Source organism: Procambarus clarkii, chromosome 7 (assembly GCF_040958095.1).
Source record: "Procambarus clarkii isolate CNS0578487 chromosome 7, FALCON_Pclarkii_2.0, whole genome shotgun sequence".
Lineage (NCBI taxonomy): Eukaryota > Metazoa > Arthropoda > Malacostraca > Decapoda > Cambaridae > Procambarus > Procambarus clarkii.
Genome location: NC_091156.1, coordinates 20,991,683 through 21,018,815, shown reverse-complemented (window position 1 = coordinate 21,018,815; position 27,133 = coordinate 20,991,683). Strand labels below are relative to the sequence as shown.

Below are 27,133 nucleotides of genomic sequence, written 5' to 3'. Positions count from 1 at the left end.
TTATTCTGGTTAAAACTACTACTGAAAGCTAATGAGTGGATAAAACTCAAGTGAAAAACGAGCAAACGAGCATGACGTCACACTTGCCGCACTGCTTGTCTGTGCAGCTCCCCTCCCCGTGAGGGGGAAGGAGGAAGCCCCATACTTCTCGCGCCAGCTATCCATCTGTCAGTTCTCAGCTGATGTGTTTGAGGCTCGGTCGTATGGTTCCAGCTCCTGATTCTCTCTGTGTTGTGCTATGCCTTGTATCCAGTACTGCTCTTACGGTGGCATGCGAGCTGGGAGTAATATTCACAGGTACTCGGGCTGCATATGCATAGGGTTCCCTGGGGGTGTTGGTCGCTTCAGCCTTGGTTCAGTCTGAACCCCCTCATTCTTCCCCTGCTGTGGTTCATTCTGATCCCCCTCCCCCCCCCCCCCCCTTGCTTCCGGCTCCGAAGCGTCTGAGGGCTTTGGGGTCGGGGTGGGGTTTAAAGGTTTCTGAGACTTGGGCAGTTTCGTGGGTTGCCCCTTCCGGGGTGGCGATGGAGGCATTAGTGTCCATTCCTCCAGCAGTGGCTCAGGGGTCTGACCAGTGGGCCTATTCTCATCCTGCTTTTCTGGCCGCCCCAGCTTTATCTTGTGAGGCCAGGGCTTTGGAGGGTGACTTGTCCTCGGGGCCTGATGTGGAGGTTCCTGGGGTTGGGGAGGAGCTGACTTGGGGACCTTGGGCCCCGTTGGACCCCTCCTGGATTTTTCAACCCTCAGAGCAGGGCTTTCTGTTACAAGGGGTGTGGTTTTCATTTCCACTCCTCTGTGTACGAGTTGGATTTGGGTTCGGCTCCTCCCCGGGTTCGGTTCTGTATCCCTGCGGGTCCTTCGGTTCCATATCCCTGCAAGTCCTTCGGTTTGAAACCTTTCTTGATACCTCAGAAAGCTGGATACCTCAGCTTTCTGAGGTATCCAGCTTCCCGCGTCTCGCTTTCTGAGGTATCCAGCTTCCCGCGTCTCGCTTACTGAGGTGCGGGCAGCCATTGCACCTTACCTCCTGTGCCACCCTAATTATGCCTCTATAATAGATCCATCTTCCTTCAGGTTTGGGTCTTCGTCTCCATATTGGGTTCGTTACGAGAATCCGGAGTCGTCTTGGCTTGCGGACTGCCCATTGTTGTCGTTGGATGCTTGGAGTGCTTTCTGTCATACCTGCATGCTTGAGTGGTGCGAGGCATTGATGGTGGTCCAGGTTTGCCTGGTGGGCAAATTTGAGCACCTTAATGCTTGCCTGTTTGCTCCTGCCCCTTCTGAGGGATGTGGGTGTGATTGATTCACATGCAGGTTCTCTCTCCGTCGGCTGTGCTTGTGGCCGAGGACTTGTGTGCTCGTGGCTTGTTGGCTTCGGTCTTGCGTTTCTTTTCTCTCCTAGAGCTCTCTTCGGATTGGTGTGCGGAGGATGTAGAGGTGCTTGGGGCCGTTCCCGGGTCTGGTGCCTTGGTCACTGCTGCTCGTGCGTTGTCTGCACTGCTGAAGCTGTTTGCACCAATCTTGTGGGATGTGGTGTCGCAGTTTTTCACTGCACGTCTCGTGTCTCGGCAGGTTGTGCTCTCCTCATCCTTGGAATTTGCTTAGGCCCTGGCTCTTAGGTTTTCTTCACCCTTTTGTCCCCTTGCTGTTTGCGGACTCTGCAGTTCAGCGGTATTTCAGGCGGCTTCTTCTAGCTGTTGTCTGATGTCTGCCTTGTTGGTTCTCTGGGGGCCCCAGGGGGGTGGGGGGTCCTCCCGGAAGGGTCATGCCAGGGCTCGGGGTTCCGATCGTCGGGGTTGGCCACAGGTGCCAGGTTTAGAGTGCTGTTACCTTCGGTTCTGTCTGCATCTGGTCAGCGTGGAGATCACTCTGTGTGCAGGTCAGGTTGTCGTAAGGGGCGTTGGCCCTTTCGTGGTTTGCCCCATTGACAGGGCAATGGGGGAGGTTTGCTCTGTTCACTTGTGCCTGGTCTCACGATTTGTGGGTGTTTTGGGTCGTTTCCGGTGGTCTGCGGTTGCGTCAGGTGGTCCCTCCTTCGGGGGGGGGGGGAGGGGGGGAGGGCTGACGGGGCGGGCCTCTTCCCCAGCGCTCTGTCAGGTCATCTTGGAGTTTGTTTGCTCGGGTGTGGTCAAAACGATGTCGTCCCTCAGGTGGGACTCCCGCCTGTTTCCAGTCTCGAACCCTTGTGTTTCTTGCGCCGTCTGAACCCTTGGGTTTCTTGCACTCCTTTTGGATGACCACTCTGTCCCAGGTCCGGCTTCCGTTGGACCCGGGTTCTTGGATGGTGTCCCTGGATCTCAAGGTCGCGTATTGGCACGTCTGATTTATCCAGGGTTCAGGGACTGGTTCGGGTTTGTTGTGGGGCATCTTGGATACCGCTTTCGTTGTCTCCCATTCGGGTTAAACCTGGCTCCTCGCGTGTTCACATGCCTCACTCGGGTTGTGGTGGCCCGTGTACATCTTTTAGGGGTTCGGGTTTTGTTCTCTTGGCCCCATGGTGGCCGGTCCAGCCTTGGTTTCAGGCGCTGCTTGCTCGGTGTCCGAACCCAGAGGTTTTCCCGCAGCTTCGCCTTTTTCAACAGATCGTTCCAGTCCGTTGTGAGACTGGTTCGATCTTCACCTCTAGTCTTCGTGTTTGGTCTTTTTGACTTGAGTCTATCACTATGTATATGGTGATCAGGTGGCTTCTTGGTTGCTGTCCCCACCTGCGAGCTTCGTCTCGGCGGCAGTATGGAGTTTCCTGGCTGTCGTTCTGGTTCTTTTTGTCTCTCCATCGCTGTACTTCGCTTTCGGTTAAAGTTGTTTTGTCCTTTCTCTCGTGGCTGTTTCAGGACCGTCATCTTATGCCGAATACAGTACTGTTACCTCATATTGTGCAGCATTGCCAGAGCCGCTGCAGCTTGCTTTCTGTATTGCTGTTACTTCTGCACCGTTTTGCAAGCATTCTCGGGCGTTGTTTCACCTCTGGTCTGCTCATGCACCGCCTGAGCTGTCCTTGTTTTGGACAGAGTGCTCCTTTATTTGTCTTCTCGGTTTGTTGTGGCCCCTTCGGTTCAGGATTGTTTTATGAAGGCTCTTTTCTTGTTGGCATTGGCCTCTGGGGGTCGGGTTGGGGGGCTTTTTGTTCTCTTCTGGCGCAGGGGTTTCTGCACTTTTGATCGAGGTGATAGGTTTGTTTGTTTGCAGCTGTCTCCTTTTTTGGCGAAGAATGCTACTGCTGCTCTCCGGAGGGGTCCTTGGGTTGTTGATGCTTGGTTGGTCAGGCGGAGGTTGGTACATCATGTGTTGTGTCCAGTTGTGGCTCTCGTCCATTATTTGTGCGCCACTGCCTCAGTGACCGGGGACACACTTTGGGTTGGTCCAGTGTCTCTTCTTCCCTGTTTTAGGGTTTGGGTCTCTCAGGTCTTCTGCAAGGTTATTTGGTCTAGCCAGCCTGCAGTCTATCCCTGTGTCCATAACGTTCGTTAGTTTGCTGCTTTGGCTGTTGTCGTCGGTAACATGTCCTGAACTGACATTCGAGCACGGGGCTTTTGGCGGTCGAACAGGGTCCTGGCTACACTCTACCTCGTTAGTGTTTCTGGGCCTAGTAGGGCTTTTGTCGCTTTGGGTTGGTAGTTGCAGCCTGTTGTCTCAACTTCGAGGTAAGGTGCGAGCACTGACCACCTCCCGAGTAAGTCCCGCTAGATTTTGTCTTTGGTGATGTAGGGCTCCCTCCAGAAAACCAGCTTTGAATGTAAGGAAATGCCATCTTCTGGGTGAGACCCGAAGGCTCCCTGGCTACCCCCCTTTCCTCCGGTTAGCGTTTTTTTCACGTGTTTTGACATCCAGCCTCAAACCGGAGGGTAGATCACCGGCGTCAGGGAGGGGGAGCTGCGTGGATCTTGTGATGTCATGCTCATTTGCTGATTTTCATTTGGGGAGTTCTGTCCACTCATTTGTCTATTTTAGTCGTTTTAACCAGAATAGGGGTTTGTTTTGAGGCGTTTACCTTTCTGGGTGCCTGGCCCGGTTGATGGCAGACATAGAATGCTCCAAATCCCATGTACATTTCTATAGGCCATTGCTCTATAGGTCTCTCTGAAGGGGCCAGGTTCTGGCTCGTGGACCCCGGTAGGCCTAGAACTCCATTCACACTGATGCCAAAGTCTAATAATGTACATATCAGCCTAGATAGCTCTGGGGAGCCTCCGGGTCTCACCCATAAAATGGCGTTTCATTACATCCAACGCTTTTTTTTATATTTAAAACTACAGATAAAATTCCTTGACATATACAGGTATTGCTAGTACATATTCATAAACGGCATATAGTTTTAGGAGTTTGTACTGTTGGTTGAAAAATATATTTGAGTGTATTATTTTCAAATGTGACATTTGTGAACGTGTTGTAGCATACTTCTTGGGTTGCCCCATCCACTTCATCAGCAGAGACAATTGAGCCATCCCTTCCCACCGGGAATGTTAGAGCCTTCACCTACACAACTACTACCTGGCTTTGATTCTGCTCTGTTGGATGATGCCTACCTGTATCAGGCTTCGGGCACGGAATATGGTGCCCGAAGCATTGGCATTGGTGGACATTTTTTGTCCACCCATTCCAACGGGTGGACAAAACCCATCCACAGGATCAGGACCTTGCTTCCCTAATAAACTCACCCTCTTTTAGGTTTAGGTCAGCTTGAGCTTTTTGTGTTAGGTAAAAGGTTCCTGATTCATTCTGGCTTGCTGATAATCCCTTCCTTATCTTTAGGGCTTTGCAGGGTTAATCCCTGCATTGTGTCCCTGTTTATAGCTGACAGCCCCAGGTATACAAGATCAAAATAAATAAAAAATTGCTCCTTGTAATGTTGTTAACATTTGTTTCCTGATCAAAGGAAAAATTTTGTTTGTGTGATTGACTTGTGAATGACTTTAGCTTTGGTGAAGCATGCCAATTTCAGTGACATCATAGTTCACTAAATACTCATACTCCGCCCAAGTAAAACAGAACCAAGCAACACTTAGTGGGTCAGCTAGAGGCTTAGGGCTCGCGCAGGAATATCCCTGGAAAAAAAATCACAGTTCACAAGTGTTCAGGAAACAATAGCACTGTGGCAGTGGCCTTGCCTCACTGTAGGTCACTGCCCGCCAGTGCCCCCCGAATTAAAAGGCAGGAGGCAAACCGGGAGTTCCCCTAATATTTGACACCTCACTGTAGGTCGGAGTTGCTGCAAAGATTTATTAATTTATTTAGATGTCTCTTGATTGATTGATTTTTTCAGTAATATTGTTCAATACATAATTTTGTTAACACTTTCGCGCTCGGCTTGTGAGCGTCGCAGACTTCCCCGAAATGCTCCAGACGTTTCGGGCGAGCGTGCAGTGACACTGAAATGTGTATACTCGTTTTAGTTTTATCACCTTAATTCTTGTGCTATGTCATTCCTTTTGGTATCATTGTGTTCACAATAGAATTCCCTATGGGGGTATGTGCACATAAGGTCCAAATGCCCGGTGCGACCCCCCACAGCAAAACCGAAAGTCAGCCGAACATTACTCGTGAGCACATAAAAGCAGTAAAATGTGTATACAGTACTCGTTTCAGTTTTCTCACATTAATTCTCGTGCTACATTGTTCCTTTCGGTATCATTGTATTCACAATAGAATTCCCCTACAGCGACCCCCCCCCCCCACAGCAAAGCCTAAAGTTGGACAACCGTTATCCGTGAGCGAGCACCAATTGGCACATCCGCAACCTAATGTGTATACTCTTTTCAGTTTGATAACATCAATTTTCGTGTTACATCTTTCATTTTGGTATGAAATTGTTTGCAATATAAAGGCGTGCATTTTAAAACTAGTCCCATAATAATAATAGAACAATAAATGGAATTTTAACAAATATAAATATTTGGACGCTCAAAATAAATACCTGTATCTGGAGATATTTTGGACGCTCATCACCACAAAAATATTTATAATCTTTCCAGTGTTCTCACAACAATTTTCAATCTACATCGTTCATTTTTATATCAAATTGTTCACAATCTAAAGGAGCGCATGTTAAAACTAGTCCCATAATAATAGAACAATAAATAGAATTTTAGCAAGTATTTAAATATTTTTTTTTTTTTTTTTTTTTTTTTTTTTTGCTAATTTAATTTGTCAGGGTACGTTGTCATTATGGTATCAAATTGTGTGCAATCTAACATTTTGAAACCAGTTCCAGAATGATCAGATAAAAATTTGAATTTTAATAAATATATTTTAACCAGGGATGCGACCTGCGTCCCCGGCTTGCACATGTGAGAAAAATAATGGACACACAGGCATACCTACATGCTGTAAAGTATTAATTTTTCATATTTTTTCATGAAATTAGATGTATGCATAAAACAGCTTCAAACCAGCTAAAATGTTGAAATTTGCAAAAAAAAACAACATAATTTTGATCTTAACCACTCTACTGTTTATCATGGGTAAAGGGTGTGTGCTGCCCAACATACAACATTTGTCAGTACCGTACTGTATGTCGTAAGATTCAAAACTCCTGCTTGTACACGGGGCTCATATCCTTTTCCTCAGGACTGCAGTAAACAGACAGTATCTTGAAAAAAAACAAAAAAATTTGTCTACGTATCCCCCTGGTTCCGAGAGCCTCAGGAGTGCCAGAGCGACCAAAGCTGGCTCACATGGCAGCAGCAAACAGCTGTGCAGGTTGGGGGCCACAGCACCACTTAACAATGCTGAATAAAATAAGTAATTCCAGGTACTTTGTGATGAGCCTGACTGTAAAAAAATTGTGTACAAGGTTCAGATAACAGTGAACACAATGCTAGTTATGATGTTCAAAGGAGGAGGCAGACATTCATAGCACACAGCCGAGGTTTCATGCATCTGTGCATCGTGCAGCGTGACCTCATGTTCCTTTAGAAAGTATTCTTGTAGAAAATTAATCGTATTCATGATTTAGTGACAGACATCTCATAATAATAGCAGTGTTTGTAATAATAATAGCTATATAATTACCTAAGTGTAATTACCTAAGTGTAGTTACAGGATGAGAGCTACGCTCGTGGTGTCCCGTCTTCCCAGCACTCTTTGTCATACAACGCTTCGAAACTACTGACAGTCTTGGCCTCCACCACCTTCTCACCTAACTTGTTCCAACCGTCTACCACTCTGTTTGCGAAAGTGAATTTTCTTATATTTCTTCGGCATCTGTGTTTAGCTAGTTTAAATCTATGACCTTTTGTTCTTAAAGTTCCAGGTCTCAGGAAATCTTCCCTATTGATTTTATCAATTCCTGTTACTATTTTGTATGTAGTGATCATATCACCTCTTTTTCTTCTGTCTTCTAGTTTTGGCATATTTAATGCCTCTAACCTCTCCTCCTAGCTCTTGCCCTTCAGTTCTGGGAACCACTTAGTAGCATGTCTTTGCACCTTTTCCAGTTTGTTGATGTGCTTCTTAAGATATGGGCACCACACAACCGCTGCATATTCTAACTTTGGCCTAACAAAAGTCGTGAACAATTTCTTTAGTATATCGCCATCCATGTATTTAAAAGCAATTCTGAAGTTAGAAAGCGTGGCATAGGCTTCTCGCACAATATTCTTTATGTGGTCTTCAGGTGATAGTTTTCTATCTAGAACCACCCCTAGATCTCTTTCTTTATCAGAATTCTTTAAAGATTTCTTACATAATATATAGGTTGTGTGAGGTCTATGTTCTCCTATTCCACATTCCATAACATGGCATTTATTAACATTAAATTCCATTTGCCAAGTGGTGCTCCATATACTGTACTTATTTTGTCCAGGTCATCTTGAAGGGTATGACAATCATCTAAGTTTCTTATCCTTCCTATTATCTTAGCATCATCAGCAAACATGTTCATATAATTCTGTATACCAACTGGTAGATCATTTATGTAGACAATAAACATCACTGGTGCAAGAACTGAACCCCTGTGGTACTCCACTTGTGACATTTCTCCAGTCCGATACATTGCCTCTGATCACTGCCCTCATTTTTCTATCAGTCAGAAAATTTTTCATCCATGTTAGAAGCTTACCTGTCACCCCTCCAATATTTTCCAGTTTCCAGAACAACCTCTTATGTGGAACTCTGTCAAAAGCCTTTTTTAGGTCCAGATAGATGCAGTCAACCCAACCATCTCTTTCCTGTAATGTCTCTGTTGCTCGATCATAGAAACTGAGTAAATTCGATACACAGGATCTTTCAGATCGAAAACCATACTGTCTGTCCGATATTATATAAATTCTCTCCAGGTGTTCTACCCATTTAGTTTTAATTACTTTTTCCAATATTTTGACCATTACACTTATCAATGATACCGGTCTATAATTAAGGGGGGTCTTCCCTGCTTCCACTTTTGTAGATTGGAACTATGTTAGCCTTTTTCCACACATCAGCTACAACTCCTGTAAACAGGGCTGCCTGAAAAATCAGTTGAAAATGTGCGTAGTATACTGTGGGTATTTTGCTGCATCAGGAGATGTCTTCTAAATATAAACTTTATTTTGGTATCTTACTCTTTTTAACTATTTCTCATGAAAGTAAAGATTGATGTCTCGTAGGAGAAACAATAAATAAGCCATTGGATGGCGGAAACAGAGAACGTGACTATGTAGTACTGCTGGGATTGATTATTATGTAAAAGATTATTGAATTTGCTGCATTTCAACAGGTTCAAAATGCCTCAAAATCCATACTTTGCTTGATATAATACTGTACTAAAATTGCTGCTAAGCATTGGACATGATGAATTGCTCTTATATATTTCCATATTGAAGTGTTTATTGTATATAACATTAAATCTATTTTATTTTTTATTCTGTTGTAACAATTCTCATTTATTAAACTATTTAAGACATGAACTCTGCATTTTATGTAGAAATTGGGTTTGGCTGCAGTTTCACTACAGTTTTATTAATGGTCGAACGTATGGAATATTTGTTTGCATCATAATCAGCGTATAGGATATTATTAACCACTGCGTAAGGTAAATGCCATTTGTTTTCTCAGGTGAATGACCTTTCGAAGAGCTATGAGAAATTGAGCCTGCGTGACATGAAACAGCACGTGATAGGTAGTGTGGCACAGTGCATGACATTTATTTCTTCGATTATGGTCTCTGGTCACAATTATCGCCAAATTGTTTAGTTAGGTAGTCATGGTATTGGAGAAACATGGGCAAATGTTTTGCAATGCATATACTCTCAGCAATTAAGGGAAATACAGTATATGGGAGATTTTTTTTATTTAAATTCAGTTAAAAAATGTTTATAAATAATGTAATCTCTCCAGTAAAATTAATAATGCAGCATATATTTTTTTTAATGATCCAGTCAGACTGCATTTAATAGTAACTATACCAAATTTTTGTGTTACCCCAGTCTTATTGGAACATACAGTACAAAGGCATAGCATTGTCTCTCTCTAACTTAATTTTTTCTTGCCACTTATTTGCTTTATTCTAGTTCTTTTTAATTATATTGAATAAATTTGTTTGCAGAGTACGGGGGGAAAGTGAAGGCAAATAATGATTTATAAAATAAAGGAACACTTTATAAGTAATGAAAATGGAGGGTGAGTAATGACGATTATACTGCTAACTATAATAGCAGTATATTGGTGGCCTACGGGATGAATCATCGATGCTGCCTCTTTCCTGTGGCCTTGCAGGATGTTCATGTGCCCGGACGGGGACCTCTTCATGTTGGCATGGGCTCAGTGCCTTCCTTTGTATGTGGCGCTGTTCCCTGATAGCGAGGCTCTCCCCGTGGATGCCTTTTGACTGGACTGGTTGAGGTGGGGGTTCATATACCGGTTTCCTTTGGTTCGGCTGTTGCTACAGGTCCTGGCGTGATTGGAGTCCTACAGGCAGCGAGTGATGCTTTTGGTTCCTTGGTGGCTGGCTCAGCCTTGGTTTCAAGCGCTGCTTTCTCGGTGTCTGAACCTGGGCATTTTTTCATGGCTCTGGCTCTATCAGAGAGTTGTCCCGGTAAAGTACTTCGCTTTTTCTCACTTCTCCACTCTGCATCTGGAATTTTTGACGCTTATTTATTGCCATCTCTACGGTGATCAGGTGGCTATGTTAGTGTCTTCCCTGCTGTCCTCCTCAAGGCAGCAGTATGAGGTTTCATCATGTTCATTTCGTCACTTTCTCTTCGTTGCTGTTTTTGGGTGTCTGAGAAGGTGGTTTTTTTCCTCTCTTTTCCATCTTGGTCTTTTTCGTGATTGGCATCTTATACCAAATACTGCCCTCTTGTATCATGCGGTGTTGGCAGAGCCAACACCGCATGATACAAGCACAGCACACAGCACAGCAATGCGCTGTGCTTTCACAGCACAGCAATGCGGTGGCATTGCTGTGCTGTGAAAGAACACCTAAAGGTAAACGAAACAATGATTGCCAATCCATGAGAAGTTGACATAATAGCACTAGAGATCTGCAATCAGGATGATAAACTAATGATCATAAATGCATATAGTCCACTGCCAAGCAACACACGGACAAAGGATTAGCTGGATAATAAATGAGAGGGTTTTATAACAATAAGGAGAGAAATTATAGTGAGAGCCGATAAAGATAGATCACGACTGTTGGTAGTCAGCGACTTCAACTTGAAATTCATAGACTGGGAGGCATATGAAGCTAGAACAGAGGACTTTTGGACCTGTAGATTTGTTAACCTCATCCTGGAAACAGTTTTGTATCAACATGTTAAACAAGCTACGAGGATGAGGGAAGGGGTCTGTTCCCTCCATGCTGGATTTGATATTTACCAGGAAAGAGGAAGAGATATTTGACATTCAATACCTTCCTCCCTTGGGTAAAAGTGATCATGTCTTTTAGGGAATAAAGTATGCAATGTGTTATAATCTGAAAGAAAATTAAGGAGGGTGAAGCAGTTGAAAAACCTGATTTCAGGAGAGGACATTATGGGGAACTTGGAAATTTCTTGAAGGAATTTGACTTGAAAGACTTGCCGTTAGTAAATGAAGTAAATGAGATGTACAGTATGTCAAGATTTGTGAAATATATGATAAAGGCAAAAAAATTTATACCAAAGCAGAGATGCAGAACTAGGAAACAGGATTGGTTCCACAGAAATTGCGAGAATACCAGAGATCAATACACAAAAATGGAATCAGTATAGGAAGAGGCCAAACTCCTAAACATACTAGCGATACAAAGATGCGAGAAACAACTACATGGCAGTGAGGAGAGAGGCAGAAAGAAATTTTGAAAAAGGGATAGCAGACAAATGTAAAACGGAACCGGGCCTGTTCCCTAGTAGCTCTGGGGTCCCTTGGTTTGAAGAAAGATAAATCAGAATATGGGTATAGAGTAAGGGGTTAAAAGAAAGGATAGAGAGTTGATCCAGCCCCCCCCCCCCCCCCCGTGTTGCACCTCATAAAAGGTTGTTCTGGAACATATTGGAAGGGTGACAGATAAGCTTCTAACATGGATGAAAAATTTTCTAACTTAGAGAAAAATGAGGGCCGTAATCAGGGGTAATGTATTGGACTGGAGAAATGTCACACATGGAGTACCACAGGGTTCAGTTCTTGCACGGGTAATGTTCAATGTCTACATAAACGATCTACCAGAGGGAATACAGAATTATATGAACATGTTTGCTGATGATGCTGAGATAATAGGGAAGATAAGAAACTTAGATGATTGTCATGCCCTTCAAGAAGACCAGGACAAAATAAGTATATGGAGCACCACTTGGCAAATAGAATTTAATGTGAATAAATGCCATGCTATGGAATGTGCAGTAGGAGAACATAGACCCCACACAACCTATAAATTATGTGAGAAATCTTTAAAGAATTCTGATAAAGAAATAGATCTAGGGGGTTGTTTTAGATAGAAAACTATGACCTGAGGACCACATTAACCACCGTCCTGCGCTGAGTTTATTGTGAAATTTCCCCGATGCGCATGAAATAAAGTGTTCCCAAAAAATTATATTTTCTTTGTAGAATGATAAATTCCCTTCCCTGAACATGTCTCTGTAAAAATAAATACCAAATTCCACTTACTTTGGCTGTGGGGACGTGGACAAGGTGCGCTGTGACGTCATCAGGGCCTGGTCGCCCGTGCGTGAATCGCCCAGACACGGTCGCGCGGGCCATTCAAGCACCAGGTGTTGCCACAAATATATTTTCAATTATTTGTTTTATGTATTTCCAATGCGGTTATATATATTTTTTTTTTTTTTATATGATGCATATTTGTGTCCTTAACAATATGTATACAGTAGAACTTTCATAATGTTCCATGGAACTGTGATACATGTGTTAGTAATGTGTCCACAATAAATGTTTATTGTCGCAATATTACCTGTTAAAAAGTCACTAAAATTACAATATGTACAGTTTCACACACTATTTACACAGTAACACACTGTATTACACACTCAGTATTATGGAAGTGAGTAATAATCAACGAAGTAGTCCATGGTGCAAAGCACGACTTTGCTCTCAGTGCACCAGGTACAAATAAATTTTCACTATCTGTTTCTTCATTCTGTGTGCTTGCAAATAACGCACTCACGTACATCCTTGGCTTTAGTACTTGTAGGTTGTATGTAGCCAAGCTTGTAAAGCATAAGGTAGTATTGAAAAGATTATAGGAAAAGATCAATTTGTTAGGTAGTCTTGAAAAGATCGCTTTGTATGGTCCCACACAGGAAGAGATTCAGCTTGCCTCAAAGAGTGTCCGTCAGTCAGAAAGAGATTCAGCTTGCCTCAAAGAGTGTCTGTCAGTCAGTCAGGAAGAGATTCAGGTATTCTTGAAAATATCTATGGCAAACACCGCCATGAAAGCCACTAACACTGTTCATCTATGTATCATCTAAATAAATTGGAGATAGCATAGGATTGCACGGGTGATGCTCAGAGCTACAACTGGATACGCTCGCTGTATCATCCTCATAGGTGCTGTATCACTTGCATCCGTCCTTTGTAATTACCTAAGTGTAGTTACAGGATGAGAGCTACGCTCGTGGTGTCCCGTCTTCCCAGCACTCTTTGTCATATAACGCTTTGAAACTACTGACGGTCTTGGCCTCCACCACCTTCTCACCTAACTTGTTCCAACCGTCTACCACTCTGTTTGCGAAAGTGAATTTTCTTATATTTTTTTGGCATCTGTGTTTAGCTAGTTCATATCTATGACCTCTTGTTCTTAAAGTTCCAGGTCTCAGAAAATCTTGTGTTAGGTCCTTATTGCGCCTAGCTTCACCAATATTATGACCCTTATGTTCTTCAAACAATAAGGTTTGAATTTCACCGACAGAGCGTTATATTTCAACACCACATCGGACAGGTATTTGGGAGCCAGAGGCGCGTGCGCCACCCATGGTTGCTCATTAAGTACTAACCCAGCCAGCAGCCCTAGGGCATTCTGGGAATTTTTTCCAAGATGGCTGCCTCTCAGTGGAGGTCCTAAGAGTCCATTTCGTACACATTTAGAATTGGTACCGAAAAATCAAAAAGCGTTTCCTTGATTGGCGCAGTTTCCCACCGACCGAGAATACTCGGTTGGCGCAGTTAAGTGGTTAAGAACATTGTGCAAGGAGCCTATGCTACACTTTCTAACTTCAGAATTGCTTTTAAATACATGGATGGTGAAATACTAAAGAAATTGTTTACAACCTTTAGTAGACCAAACCTGGACTATGCAGCGGTTTTATGGTGCTCATATCTTAATTAAGAAGCACATCAACAAACTGGGAAATGTGCAAAGACATACCACTAAGTGGCTCCCAGAACTGAAGGACAAGAGCTATGAGGAGAGGTTGGAGGCATTAAATATGCCAAAACTAGAAGATAGAAGAAAAAGAGGCGATATGATAACTTCGTACAAAATAGTGACAGGAATCGATAAAATTGATAGGGAAGAATTCCTGAGACCTGGAACTTCAAGAACAAGAGGTCATAGATTTACACTTTCCTGTAAACTAACGAAACAAAACTGCTGGAGAAATATAAAAAAATTCACTTTTGTTAACAGATTGGTAGACGGTTGGAACAAGTTAGGTGAGGTGGTGGTGGTGGCCAAAACCGTCAGTAATTTCAAAGCGTTGTATGACAAAGAATGCTGGGAAGACGGGAAACTACGAGCGTAGCTCTCATCCTGTAACTACACTTAGGTAATAAATTGTTTCATTTACTAATATTCAGTTTATTATTCTCTCAAACCCTTACAAATGAAACATAAAAATTAACACAAATAAAACAGACTGGTATTTTAACTAAGAGAAACATTTACATTAATAACAACAAAAGTTAGACTTTATATACCATTCATTACATACTAAAGGGGACCAAGGTTGGTGGAATATAGACCATGTGTTACAGTTACTCTTAAGTAGGTGAATGAACCAAAATAACACAAGACACCACCTACACACAGTGCTTTACAAACACACTTAAGAGGGCCAGGAGTTAAAAAAATATTAAAATTTAATCAAAATTACTTGAAAATGTTATACAAATCTCACGTTATTTGGCAACAACGTCGTGAAAATTTCATCCCAATATTTTAGGAAATGGATTTTATATGAATATTTAAAAAAAAAAAGTTCTGATTATAAGAACAGCTCTTATTAACTGGAACTGAGAGATAATGCATAAATAAAGAGATGCAAGCACTTGTCCGACGCACAAAGAAGAGTAGTACAGTAGTAATAAGAAGTGTCCACAAAGTGGATATGCAGCTGGTGCCTTTCTAGCATTACTGAGTAATGCATAATAACAAATAATAATGAGTAAGTATGTTGTCATGCTATATTTTGTTATATATCATATAAATATATTTCCCAATGCCAATATCTGTTAGTTTCACAAATATTCAATAATTTTTTTGTGGGGGGAGCCCCTTCGACTCCCCGGAGCTTACTTGGCTGATATGCTAATGTCAGACTTTGGCATCAGTCATGTGTATGGAGTTCTTTGGGCCTACTGGGGACCACGAGCCAGAACCGGGCCCCCTCAGAGAGGCATGGAGAGCAATGGCCTATAGAAACCCCCGTGTGGTTGGAAGCATCCTAAAACAAACCCCTATTCTGATGAAAATTTTGCTACAAAAAGCTGAACAAGTGGACAGAACTCGCCTAAAAGAAACCAGCAAACGAGCATGACGTCACACGTCGCTGCGCCGCTGTCTGCGCAGCTGTCTGCGCAGCTCCTCCCTCCCCGGGAGGGGGAAGGGGGAGCCCCAGATCCCCGCGCCGGCGATCCACCCGTCAGTTCTAAGGCTGATGTTAGAGGCGGAGGTCATGTGCAATGGCTCCAGTGATTCCAGCACTGTGCTCTGAGTGTGGTGCTGTTTTCCAGGGGGTGCGAGAGCCAGGAGTTATTCTACAGTACTCGGGCTGCATGCGCCTAGGGTTCTCATCCCTAGGTAATTACCTAAGTGTAATTACCCAAGTGTAGTTACAGGATGAGAGCTACGCTCGTGGTGTCCCGTCTTCCCAGCACTCTTTGTCATATGACACTTTGAAACTACTGACGGTCTTGGCCTCCACCACCTTCTTGCCTAACTTGTTCCAACCGTCTACCACTCTGTTTGTCGAAAGTGAATTTTCTTACATTTCTTCGGCATCTGTGTTTAGCTAGTTTAAATCTAAGAACAAGAGGTCATAGATTTAAACGGCTCTGTTCCTTGGGGTAAGTTGTCCTCTTGCGGGGTTTTGTGTTTCTTTTTACCTTGTGGGGGTTTCTGCCTTGCTTTCCCCATTTTTGCTTGTGGCCAGAGCACGGTTCTTCTGGTGGTGCCCCCTGCTAGGTGGACACGTCTCTGAGGTTCAGCTTTTGTAAGTTGCTTGGTAGTTTTGGGCGCCGGTTAGCAGTACCCTGCCTGGGATTCCCTGAGCATAAGTTCCGTCTCGGGACCCTGGGAAACCCCTAGGAGATGCGTGGGTCCGATGGATGTGTCCCTGTAGTCCCCCCCTCACTACGTGCGAGTTCGAGGGTTGCTCGGTCCCCTTGTCTCAGGGTGACCCTCACTGTTTTTGCTTCCATCATGCAGCCTGTTGGGTCAGTGACACTTTCAACTCGGAGTCCTGTGAGTTTTGTTGCTTGCTAGTGACTCGGTTTACCCAATCTACTGATGATGCTCTATGGGTACAGGCGGCGCAGGCATTGCATGAGCGCTTTAAGCTGTTGCAGCGCACTAGGTTGGTTGCCCACCTGGATGTCCCGAGGCTGTCCTATTTTGCATATGGGGACTGCTCAGGGACTGCTCAGGGACTTGGGGGCTGGGACTCGCTTCGACCTTGGTTCAGTCCGCACCCCCTCATCCTTCCTCTCCTGTGGTTCATTCTGGTCCTCCTCCCCTGCTTCCTGCCCCGAAACATCTGAGGGTTTCGGAGTCAGGGTAGGGGTTTAGATTGTCTTGAGACTCGGGCTGTCTCGGGGGATGCCTCTTCCGTTGTGGCGACGGAGGCATTTGAGTTTGATCTCCCTGCTGAAGCCAGTGGTGTTGTCACTGGATTGACCAGTGGGCCCCCTTCCGTCTGGCTTACTTGGCTACACCGGCCTTTTTTTTAGGGGCCGGTGCTCTGGGGGATGACTTGGCCCTGGATCCTGCGGAGGAGGATCCTGGGGCAGGGGATGGGCTGACTTGGGGGCCTTGTGGCCTGCTGGACCCCGCCTGGGTTTTTTTACCCTCTGAGCGGGGCTTATTGTTACAAGAAGGGAGGTTCTTTTTTCCCATCCCTCTGCGTACGAGTTGGATTTTGTGTCTACCCCTCCCCAGGTTCGGTTCCGTCCTTCCGAAGGTTTTCGGCTTACCGCATCCTACCGTCTGCGGTGCGGGCGGCCCTAGTAGCTTACCTCCTGTTCGACCTGGATTATGCCTCGCTTATTGATCCGTCTTCTTTCAGGTTTGAGCCGTTGTTCCCTTTCTGGGTCCATTACGAATTTCCGGCGTCGTCTTTGCTGGCGGATTGTCCTGTTTTTGCTTTGGAGGCCTGGCATTCCTTCTGTCGTTCCCGCATGCTTGAGTGGTGCGAGGCTTCGACGGTGGTTCAGGTTTTCCTGCGGGACGACCTTGAGCACCTCAATGAGTGTTTGTTTACCCCGGCCCTTCCCCAGGATATAAGCGTGCTGCAGCTCCATGTGCAGGTTCCCTCTCTTTCGGCAGCGCAGGTTGCTGAGGACTTGTGCGCCCGTGGCCTCTTGGCTTCGATCTTGTGTTTCTTTTCTCTCCTGGAGCTGTCTTCTGACTGGCATGCGGAGGATGTGGGGACGCTTGGGGCCGTTCCTGGGTCTGGTGTCTTGGGCTCAGTGGCTCGCTCGTCGTCTGCCTTGTTGAAGCTCTTTGCGTCGATCTTGCAGGATGCGGTTTGACTGTTTTATGCTTCCTGGCTTGCGTGTCGGCAGGTGGTGCTTGCCTCCTCTCAGGATTCTGCCTGGGCCCTGGTTCTTAGGTTGTCTTCGCCTTTTTATCCTCTTCCTTTTGCACCTTCGGCCGTGGGCGCAGTATATTCAGGCTGCTTCGGCCAGTTCCCATCCAAAGTCGGAATTGTTGGTTCTCCGGGGGATCCCGGGAGAACCAAGTCCTTCAGGAAAGGACCCCCTCGGGGGGGGGGGGGGGGTTGCTTTCCCGGAGGGGTCGTGTCAGGGTTTGGGGTTCCGCCGCTCGTCGTGGTAGGCCACAGGTGCTAGTTTTGGGTTCGGACCCGCCTTCGTCTGGTCGGCGCGGTGTTCGCTGTGCGAGGCTCTGGGTCTCGTAAAGGGCGCCGGCCCTTTCGCGGTGCGGTGATGGGGGGGGGGGGGAAGGCTTGCGCTGTTCGCACATGCCTGGTCCCATGATTTGTGGGCGTTTCGGGTCGTTTCCTTCAGCCTGCGGTGGCGTTGGGTGGCCCCTCCTCCTTCGGGGTGTTTGGGGCTGGCAGGGCAGGCCTCTTCCCCTGCGCTCCGTCAAGTTGTCCTGGAGTGGGTGCTCTTGGGCATCGTCGAAACGATGTCATCCCTTAGATGGGTCTCTCGTCTGCTCCCAGTGCCGAAACGGGACTGTGTGAACCTGAGGTTAATTCTGGGCTTGTCTCATCTGAACTCCCTGGGTTCATTGCCCCCACTTTCGGACGCTGTCCCAGGTTTGGCTCCTGTAGGTGCCGGGCCCTTGGATGGTGTCCCTGGACCTTCGGGACGCTTATTGGCACGTCCCGATTCATCCGGGTTCATGGACTGGCTTGGTTATGTTGTGGGGCCGCTTCCTTGTCTCTTCCTCCGGAGTATCTCCTTCTGCTGCGGTCGCGCATGTGCCTGTTTTTGGAGGGCTCCTGGGTCACTGGGCGGTTGCTCGAGAGTCTGTGTGGGAGCCTGAACTTCGTGATGGTTTACCCGCCGAGTCGGGTTTGGCTTCGTCGGCTGTTCTGGTTCCTTCGGGGATGTCCCTTCCATCTCTCTCGTGATCACTGGGTTCGGACCCCGGGGGCCTTACATCAGCTGCTTCATCGCCGGCTTCCTCTTCCTGTTTTTCGGGGTTCAGTGCCTTGGCACCATCCCGAGCCCTCGCTCGATGTGTTTACGGACTCGTCGTCTCTCGGCTGGGGCTTTATGACCAGTGCTCACCCGGCCGGCCAGGGATGGTGGGGTCCGTCCTTCTGTCTAGCCCACAGCATGGTGCGGGACTTAGCGGCGGTGTGGTCCGTCCTTCTGTCTAGCCCACAGCACGGTGCGGGACTTAGCGGCGGTGTGGTTTGCTCTTCGAAGGGTTTGGGTCGCCCGTGGATCGATGATCCGGCTCCATTTGGACTGCTCCCCTGTGGTTCATTGCCTGAACCGGGGGGGGGGGGGGTTCGATGTGGTCCTTGGCTCTGTGGCGCTGGTCGCTTTGGGTGACTCGTTTGCTGAGTTCTCGAGATTAGCTCTCCTGGCTGTTCACGTGCGGGAAATGCCAATGTCTTGGCCGCCGGCCTGTCGCGTTCTGTTCCCCTTTCCACGGAATGGATGGTCAACGCTGACTCCTTTCATTGGCTTTGCCAGGCGTTCGGGTGCCCCGAGGTGGACCTCTTCGTGTCGGCGTGGTTGTGGCGCCTTCCCCCTGTATGTGCCATCTTTCCCCAACTGCAGGGCTGTCGGGGTCAATGCCTTTCGGTAGGACTGGTCGAGGTGGGGGTTCCTGTACCTCTTTTCCCAGGTTCAGTTGTTGCTCCAGATCCTGACTCGCTTGGAGATTTACCTGGGGGGGGAGAGTAGTCCTTTTGGTCCCGTGGTGGCCGGCCCAGCCTTGGTTTCAGGCGCTGGTTGCCTGGTATCCGAATCTGGAGGTTTTCCCACGGCTCCGCCTCTTCCAGCAGATCAGACCGGTACGTTACGTGGTTGGTTCGATCTTCTCTTCGAGTCTTCACGTATGGTGTTTTTGACTCGAGTTTATCATCATCTCTATGGTGATCAGGTGGCTTCCTTGTTAGTGTCACACCTGCGGGCTTCGTCTTGGCAGCAGTATGAAGTTTCCTGGCAGTCCTTCCAGTTCTCTTTGCGTCTTCGTCGTTGTACCTCGCTTTCTGTTAGGGTTGTGTTGTCCTTTCTCTCTTGGTTGTTCCAGGACCATCATCTTATGCCTAACACTGTCGCCTCGTATCGTGCGGCGCTGGAGGAGCCGCTTCAGCTTTCTTTCGGTATTGATGTTACCTCTGCGCCGTTTCACAAGCTGTCTCGTGCGCTGTTTCACCTCCGGCCTGCTTATGCGCCGCCTGAGCCGTCCTGGTCTTTGGACAGAGTGCTCTCTTTTCTTTTTTCTCGGTTTCTTGTGGCCCCTTCGGTTCAGGATTGTTTCTCGAAGGCTCTTTTCCTGTTGGCATTAGCTTCTGGGGGGTCAGGTAGGTGAGCTTCATGCTCTTCTCCGGTGCAGGGGTTTCTGCTCCTTCAGTCGTGGCGATAGATTTGTTCGTCTGCAGCCATCTCCTTCTTCTCTGGCAAAGAATGAGACTGCTGCTTTCCGGAGGGGTTCTTGGGTTGTTGATGCTTGGTTGATTAGGCTGGGGGTGCATCATATTTTGTGTCCGGTTGCGGCCCTCCACCGTTATTTGCGCGCCATGGCTTCTGAGTCCAGGGACATGCTTTGGGTTGATCCGGTTTCCGTTCTTCCCTTTTTGCGAGTGTGGGCCTCTCAAGTCGTCTGCAGGATTATTGGGGCTAGCCAGCCTGCGATCTATCCCCGTGCCCGTGACGTTCGCATGTTTGCAGCTCTGCCGCCGTTTTGGCAACATGTCCTGGGCTAACATTCAGGCGCCGAGATTTTGGCGGTCGAACAGGGTCCTGGCTGCTCATTATCTCGTGAACGTTCCTGGGCCCAGCGGGCCTGTGTCACGTTGGGTCAGCGGTTGCAGCCAGTTGTCTCGACTTTGAGTTGAGGAGTGAGCAGCGACCGCCTCCCGGGTAAGTCCCTCTAATTTTTCCTCTGTAGGTAGTTAGCTCTGGGGAGCCGAAGGGGCTTCCCCAGAAAACCAGCATTGAATGTAATGAAACACCATTTTCTGGATGAGACCCGGAGGCTCTCCGGCATCCCTCCCTCCCTCCATCCGGTCGGTGTTTTTTTCATGTGTTTTGACATCCAGCCTCAGAACTGAAGGGTGGATAGCCGGAGCGGGGGTCTGGGGCTCCCCCTTTTCCCTCCCGAGAAGGGGGGGACCTGCGCAGACAGCAGTGCGGCTACATGTGACGTCATGCTCGTTTGCTCGTTTCTTTTAGGGGAGTTCTATCCACTTGTTTGGCTTTTGGTAGCAAAATTTTCACCAGAATAGGAGTTTGTTTTGGGATGCTTACCTTTCTGGGTGCCTGACCCGGTCAATGGCAGACATAGAAGGCTTACAACCACACGGGGGTTTCTATGGGCCATTGGTCCCAATGTCTCTCTGAAGGGGCCAGGTTCTGGCTCGTGGTCCCTGGTAGGCCCATAGAGCTACATACACATGACTGATGCCAAAGTCTGACATTAGCATATCAGCCAAGTAAGCTCCAGGGAGCCTCCGGGTCGCGCCTAGAAAATAGCGTTTCATTACATTCAATGCTGTTTTTTTTTGGGGGGGGGGGAAGGGGAGATTTTTTTTTCTCCTTTGTTAACCTTTAAACTGAGCAACATGTCATATGCAGGGTTGAGTAACTTGCAATAAATTGCGCAGGTAGTACTACGCAAGATTTAAATGGCCCACGGATACACGAGGTTCACCACACCTTCATCAGGGCTCTTGTAAACAGACGCCATGTAAAAAAAAAAATCATGGGCCACATTCCCGGGTGTTAGGGCCTCAGTAGTGATTGAGCCACCAAGGCTGACGCACGTAGCATGAGCTCACAGCACTGCTGTTCAGCTTGTGACCACAACATCGCCTAAAAATGCCATAATATATATGTACTGTACATGCTATTATTTAGTGATGATAGTATTACAGAAGACCCCAGACTGTGATAAAAATGACCAGGATTCTGATAATAGCAGGATTGTTGTGATAATTAGCTCTGTAGTGGGATGAGTAATCTTGGTGGGGATGGAGGTAGCGTTGTATGCTGACCACCTTTTACTGTCTGGACTCACTATACCAGCCTAGTTGTTCGCTATGGTGAACAAAACATGCAGATACTTATATATAACGTCTGTATATAAAAGCAAAAACAGTATGGTGGGAGGAGAATGGTGGCAAGTCAGGTGAGGGAGGAAGGAAGTGACACAGTGGCGGGCTGCCACTGTCTGCCACTGCCAGTGCCACTCAGCATACCAACTTAGTGGTTCGTTATGGTGAACACGAATGTAGATACTTATATATAACGTCTGTATAGAGTGAATAAAATAAAAAACAGTATGGTGGGAGGAGAATGTGGGCAAGTGAGGTGTTGAGGGAGTGAGTGGCAGCGAGTGGCTGGCTGGTGTATGGTGGTCACCCCTCGTTGCTTTTTGACTCATAATACCAACTTAGTGGTTCGTTATGGTGAACAAAACATGCAAATACTTATATATAATCATTGTATATAGTGTAATAGCCAACAAAGTATTTGTTCACTGTTTGATGAACATAATAATTGAATCAACAATATGCACACCATAATTTTGAGTACAGTGATAATTCACTCATTTTATTATATAAATATATCACACTACACACTATTGAATAATATTACAGCAAAAAAAACTACGAAAAATCAATCAGAAACATTGAAATAATTAGGTAATTATCTCTTTGTGGCCACTCCTGCCTGACAGCTGGGAGCAACAGACCGCCTGGGGACGCACGCTGAGTCAGCGCCTGTTTTTGGCCAGATTTCCCCGCCCTATAGCGGGCAATATATGCCACTTACGATTTTTGTATTATTTTTCCCATGATCAGAGAACACAAATTAACAGGTTTAGTAGAAAAATATATATATATTTTTGGGGGGGGATTGCAATTGCACCCACAGGGGGGATTTTTTGGGGGGATTGCAATTGCACCCACAGGTGCAATTGCACCTGTGGGTGACAATTGCTAATTAGCCCTGAGCAACACTAAGGGTTAATAATAGATTTTGTTCTAGCTTCTACATCTTGGGGAATGCATACCCGTCACTATGTATTTGAAGGGGGGACAAAATTGGTCAATAAGTTAACCAGTTACAGGTGGCAGAAATTGTGACTTTTATTTTATTTCTTTTACAAAAAATTTACAGATTTCAAACTATATTTTTGTCTCTTTATGTGAAGGGGACCAAATGTGGGCCTTATCACTTTTTTAAAGTACCTGTATGCTTATTATACCTATTAACACATTATCCTTATCCCTATATTTGTTTTTGTAGGGGATTAGTTTCTTGACTTTTTTCAACACACATTGACCTACAACTTTCACATATTCGAGTACGAATGCCAAGCAATGTTTATTAAAACTTACAACATATAACTATATTCTATATTTTATATTTCTATTTCTACATTTATCAAGAATTGCAAAAAAACAACATCACAGGCTCTAAACATCTTTTGGAGACAGAGCCAAGATGCTGGGATGTTTCCCTGACATTCTGTATGAGCTGGGTGATCCGAAGTTTTTTGAACCGAATATTTGGGTTATCCAGCCAAATTGCATCCTGATAATTCTGGCAAAACTTTGCAATAACCGAACAGAAATTCTGATAACTGGAGATTAGGTTATGTAAATGTTCAATAACTACACATTTCAAGATGGTGCTTTGATAATACACATTTCTACAATATCAAACAATAAAACGAACTACAACAACATAAGCTAAATTTGTTTTAAGTTATATTTTTAATTCATAGCATGTGTGTGGAAATTCAAATTATGCTTGTTGTGGTACAAAAAATTACGAACATGGTCATTTTTAGACCTCTCTGGTAAGAAGGAAAAATAAAGAAAAGTACAAATGCAATTACCATGGCTGTAGCAGGGCTGGCAAATGTGCCTACGATGTCAGCAGGATGTGCTCGTTCAGGCAGTGAGGGTCCTAGGTAGGTCGCGTGGCTTGCTCAAATACTAGGAGTTACAGCAAATAAATTTCTTGTTTACTTCTTATTTTTGCATATTTTGTTAAAGATTTTTTACACAAATTGTTCAGTGTTGTGTCACTGATATTCTAATAAAATAAAATGTGTGGAACATCGCTACTCACACTAATATGTGTCACTGAGTGTACGCACAAATATGTCTTGTTTTACAGTAAATTACATAACAAATAATAATATTCTGCATTTATATACGCTCACTCATTATTTACATTTTTATGCTCAAATCTGTAGCACTCAGTAGCTGTAGAAGGTGTGATAGTGAAGCAAGTCACATAATACAGGGCAGTGCCCCACACACACACACGCGCGCACACACACACACACACACACACACACACACACAGTACGGTTTTCGATCTGGAAGATCCTGTGTATCAAATTTACTCAGTTTCTATGATCGAGCCACAGAGATATTACAGGAAAGAGATGGTTGGGTTGATTGCATCTATCTGGACCTAAAAAAAGCTTTCGACCGAGTTCCACATAAGAGGTTGTTCTGGAAACTGGAAAATATTGGAGGGGTGACAGGTAAGCTTCTATCATGGATGAAAAATTTTCTGACTGATAAAAAATGAGGGCAGTAATCAGAGGCAATGTATCGGAATGGAGAAATGTCACAAGTGGAGTACCACAGGGTTCAGTTCTTGCACCAGTGATGTTTATTGTGTACATAAATGATCTACCAGTTGGTATACAAAATTATATGAACATGTTTGCTGATGATGCTAAGATAATAGGAAGGATAAGAAATTTAGATGATTGTCATGCCCTTCAAGAAGACCTGGACAAAATAAGTATATGGAGCACCACCTGGCAAATGGAATTTAATGTTAATAAATGTCATGTTATGGAATGTGGAATAGGAGAACATAGACCCCATACAACCTATATATTATGTGAGAAATCTTTAAAAAATTCTGATAAAGAAAGAGATCTAGGGGTGGTTCTAGATAGAAAACTATCGCCTGAGGACCACATAAAGAATATTGTGCAAGGAGCCTATGCGATGCTTTCTAACTTCAGAATTGCATTTAAATACATGGATGGCGATATACTAAAGAAATTGTTCATGACTTTTGTTAGGCCAAAGCTAGAATATGCAGTTGTTGTGTGGTGCCCATATCTTAAGAAGCACATCAACAAACTGGAAAAGGTGCAAAGACATGCTACGAAGTGGCTCCCAGAACTGAAGGGCAAGAGCTACGAGGAGAGGTTGGAAGCATTAGACATGCCAAAACTAGAAGACAGAAGAAAAAGAGGTGATATGATCACTACATACAAAATAGTAACAGGAATTGATAAAATCGACAGGGAAGATTTCCCGAGACCTGGCACTTCAAGAACAAGAGGTCATAGATTTAAACTAGCTAAACACAGATGCCGAAGAAATATAAGAAAATTCACCTTCGCAAATAGAGTGGTAGACGGTTGGAACAAGTTAAGTGAGGTGGTGGTGGAGGCCAAGACCGTCAGTAGTTTCAAAGCGTTATATGACAAAGAGTGCTGGGAAGACGGGACACCACGAGCGTAGCTCTCATCCTGTAACTACACTTAGGTAATTACACTTAGGTAATTACTGCACCATGTTTGTAACATCTTGTAGTCTGTATAATCGGATCTGGGAGTCGTCGTCAGTCCCTGAGGACTGGCTCGATGCCGTTGTCCTCCCTGTTCGCAAACCGGGGTCTCTGGGTACTTCCCCTAAGGACATTCGCCCTATTGCTCTCACGAGTTGTGTTTGCAAACTCTTTGAACGTATGGTTAACGTTCGTCTGATGTGGTTCCTGGAACACCATCACCTCCTCTCCCCTTCTCAATTTGGTTTCTGCAAGTGCCGCAGCACGACAGATGTCCTGGTGAACTTGGAGGTCTATATTCGTACTGCTTTTGCTGCGAAGACCTCCGTTGTTGCCGTCCTTTTTGACCTGGAAAAGGCTTACGACACCACTTGGCGTTATCATATCCTATCTCAACTTCATTCTTTTGGCCTTCGTGGTCATCTCCCTCTCTTTCTCCGCAGCTTCCTCTCTCGTCGTTCCTTTCGGGTGCGCCTTGGTACCGCTCTCTCTCCCTCTTTTCAGCAATACGAAGGTGTGCCCCAGGGTAGTGTTCTGAGCACTACTCTTTTTCTGGTTGCCCTCAATGGTCTTCTTTCCTCTCTTCCTTCTGGTGTCTTCTCCGCTCTCTATGTCGATGATCTTACCCTTTGTTGTCAGGGTGATGATTCGCCTCTCCTTCAACGCCGGCTTCAACTTGCAATTGATGCCATGTCGTCTTGGGCCACTGATCATGGCTTCAAGTTCTCTACTTCTAAGACTTGTGCCATGACATTTACGCGGAAACGGGTTGTTCTTCGTCCCTCTTTGTCACTTTATGGTCATCCCCTTGAATACAAAGATTCCGCGAAGCTTTTGGGGTTATTCCTTGATACTCGTTTGTCTTGGTCTCCCCATATCTCTTACCTCCGTGTTGAGTGCTCTAAGGCCCTTACCCTCCTTCGGGTCTTGTCCCATACTTCTTGGGGGGCAGATAGGTGCACTCTCCTTGCTTTACATTCCTCTCTCGTCCTGTCTAAGCTCGATTATGGTTGCCCTGCTTACTCGTCTGCTTCTCCTTCTACTCTTCGCCGTCTTGATGCTTTGCACCATACTGGGTTGCGCCTCAGTTCTGGTGCCTTTCGTTCGACTCCCGTCCTTAGCTTGTATGTTGACACTGGCTTCCTGTCTCTCCAGGACCGCCGTGATCGCTACTGTCTTCGCTATCTTGCGCGGTCCTTGCAACATCCTTCCTCTCGCCTCTGTCGTGCTTTAACTTTTACCCCTCCTGCGGTTCCTGTTCCTCTTCACCACCTCCCTCTTTCTGTCCGGTTATCTCGCCTGCAGGATTCTCTTTCCGTTCGTATTTCTGATGTTTCTCCTCGTGTTGTTCCTTCTTTGCCCCCGTGGAGGGTCCCTCTTCTGCGGTTTTGTACATCCTTGACCCGTATCACTAAAGCTTTTACCCCTCCTAGGGTTCTACAACGCCTTTTCCTCGAGCACTTTTCTTCTCACTCCCGCTCCGTTTCTGTCTTCACCGATGGGTCTAAGTCAGCGGACGGTGTTGGCTACTCTGTTGTTTTTCCTGATCGCACTTATATGTGTCGCTTGCCTCCGGAGACTAGCATCTTTACAGCAGAACTTTATGCTATTCTCTATGCTCTTCGTCTCCTACTTTCTCGTTGTCAGTCTTCCTTTGTAGTTGTTGTTGACTTTCGTAGTGCCCTCATGGCTCTCGGGTCCTTTAATCCAGTTCATCCAGTGGTTGTCGAGATCCAGCATTGGCTGTTTCTCGTTCACAGTAAATTTAAGTCGGTTGAGTTTTGTTGGGTTCCCAGCCATATTGGTGTGTCTTTAAATGAGCGTGCGGATGCTGCCGCCAAGGAAGCTGTCCGCTCTTGTCCCATCTCTCGTAAGGGCATTCCGTATTCCGACTTTTACCCGGTTATCCATTCCTCAGTCCTTACCCGTTGGCAGGCTTCTTGGTTGTCTGTTACTGGTAACAAGCTACGTACTCTTAAATGTTGTGTTTCCTCGTGGCAGTCCTCCTTCCACCGTAACCGGC

General features: G+C 45.8%; 1 protein-coding gene across 5 annotated transcripts in view; it reads left to right on the top strand.

Moving 5' to 3' along the window:
- LOC123761511 (uro-adherence factor A) overlaps window positions 1–27,133 on the top strand; it is a 144,286-nt gene that overhangs the window by 42,696 nt on the left and 74,457 nt on the right. The window contains exon 5 of one of the 5 annotated variants that reach the window (XM_069313941.1): window positions 9,031–9,218. The exons of the other annotated variants lie outside the window; for them this stretch is intronic. Within the exon in view, the coding sequence (XP_069170042.1) occupies window positions 9,031–9,168 (138 nt within the window). The 3' untranslated portion in view covers window positions 9,169–9,218. Of the gene's footprint in view, window positions 1–9,030; window positions 9,219–27,133 lie in introns of those variants that run through there. 5 annotated transcript variants of the gene reach the window in all.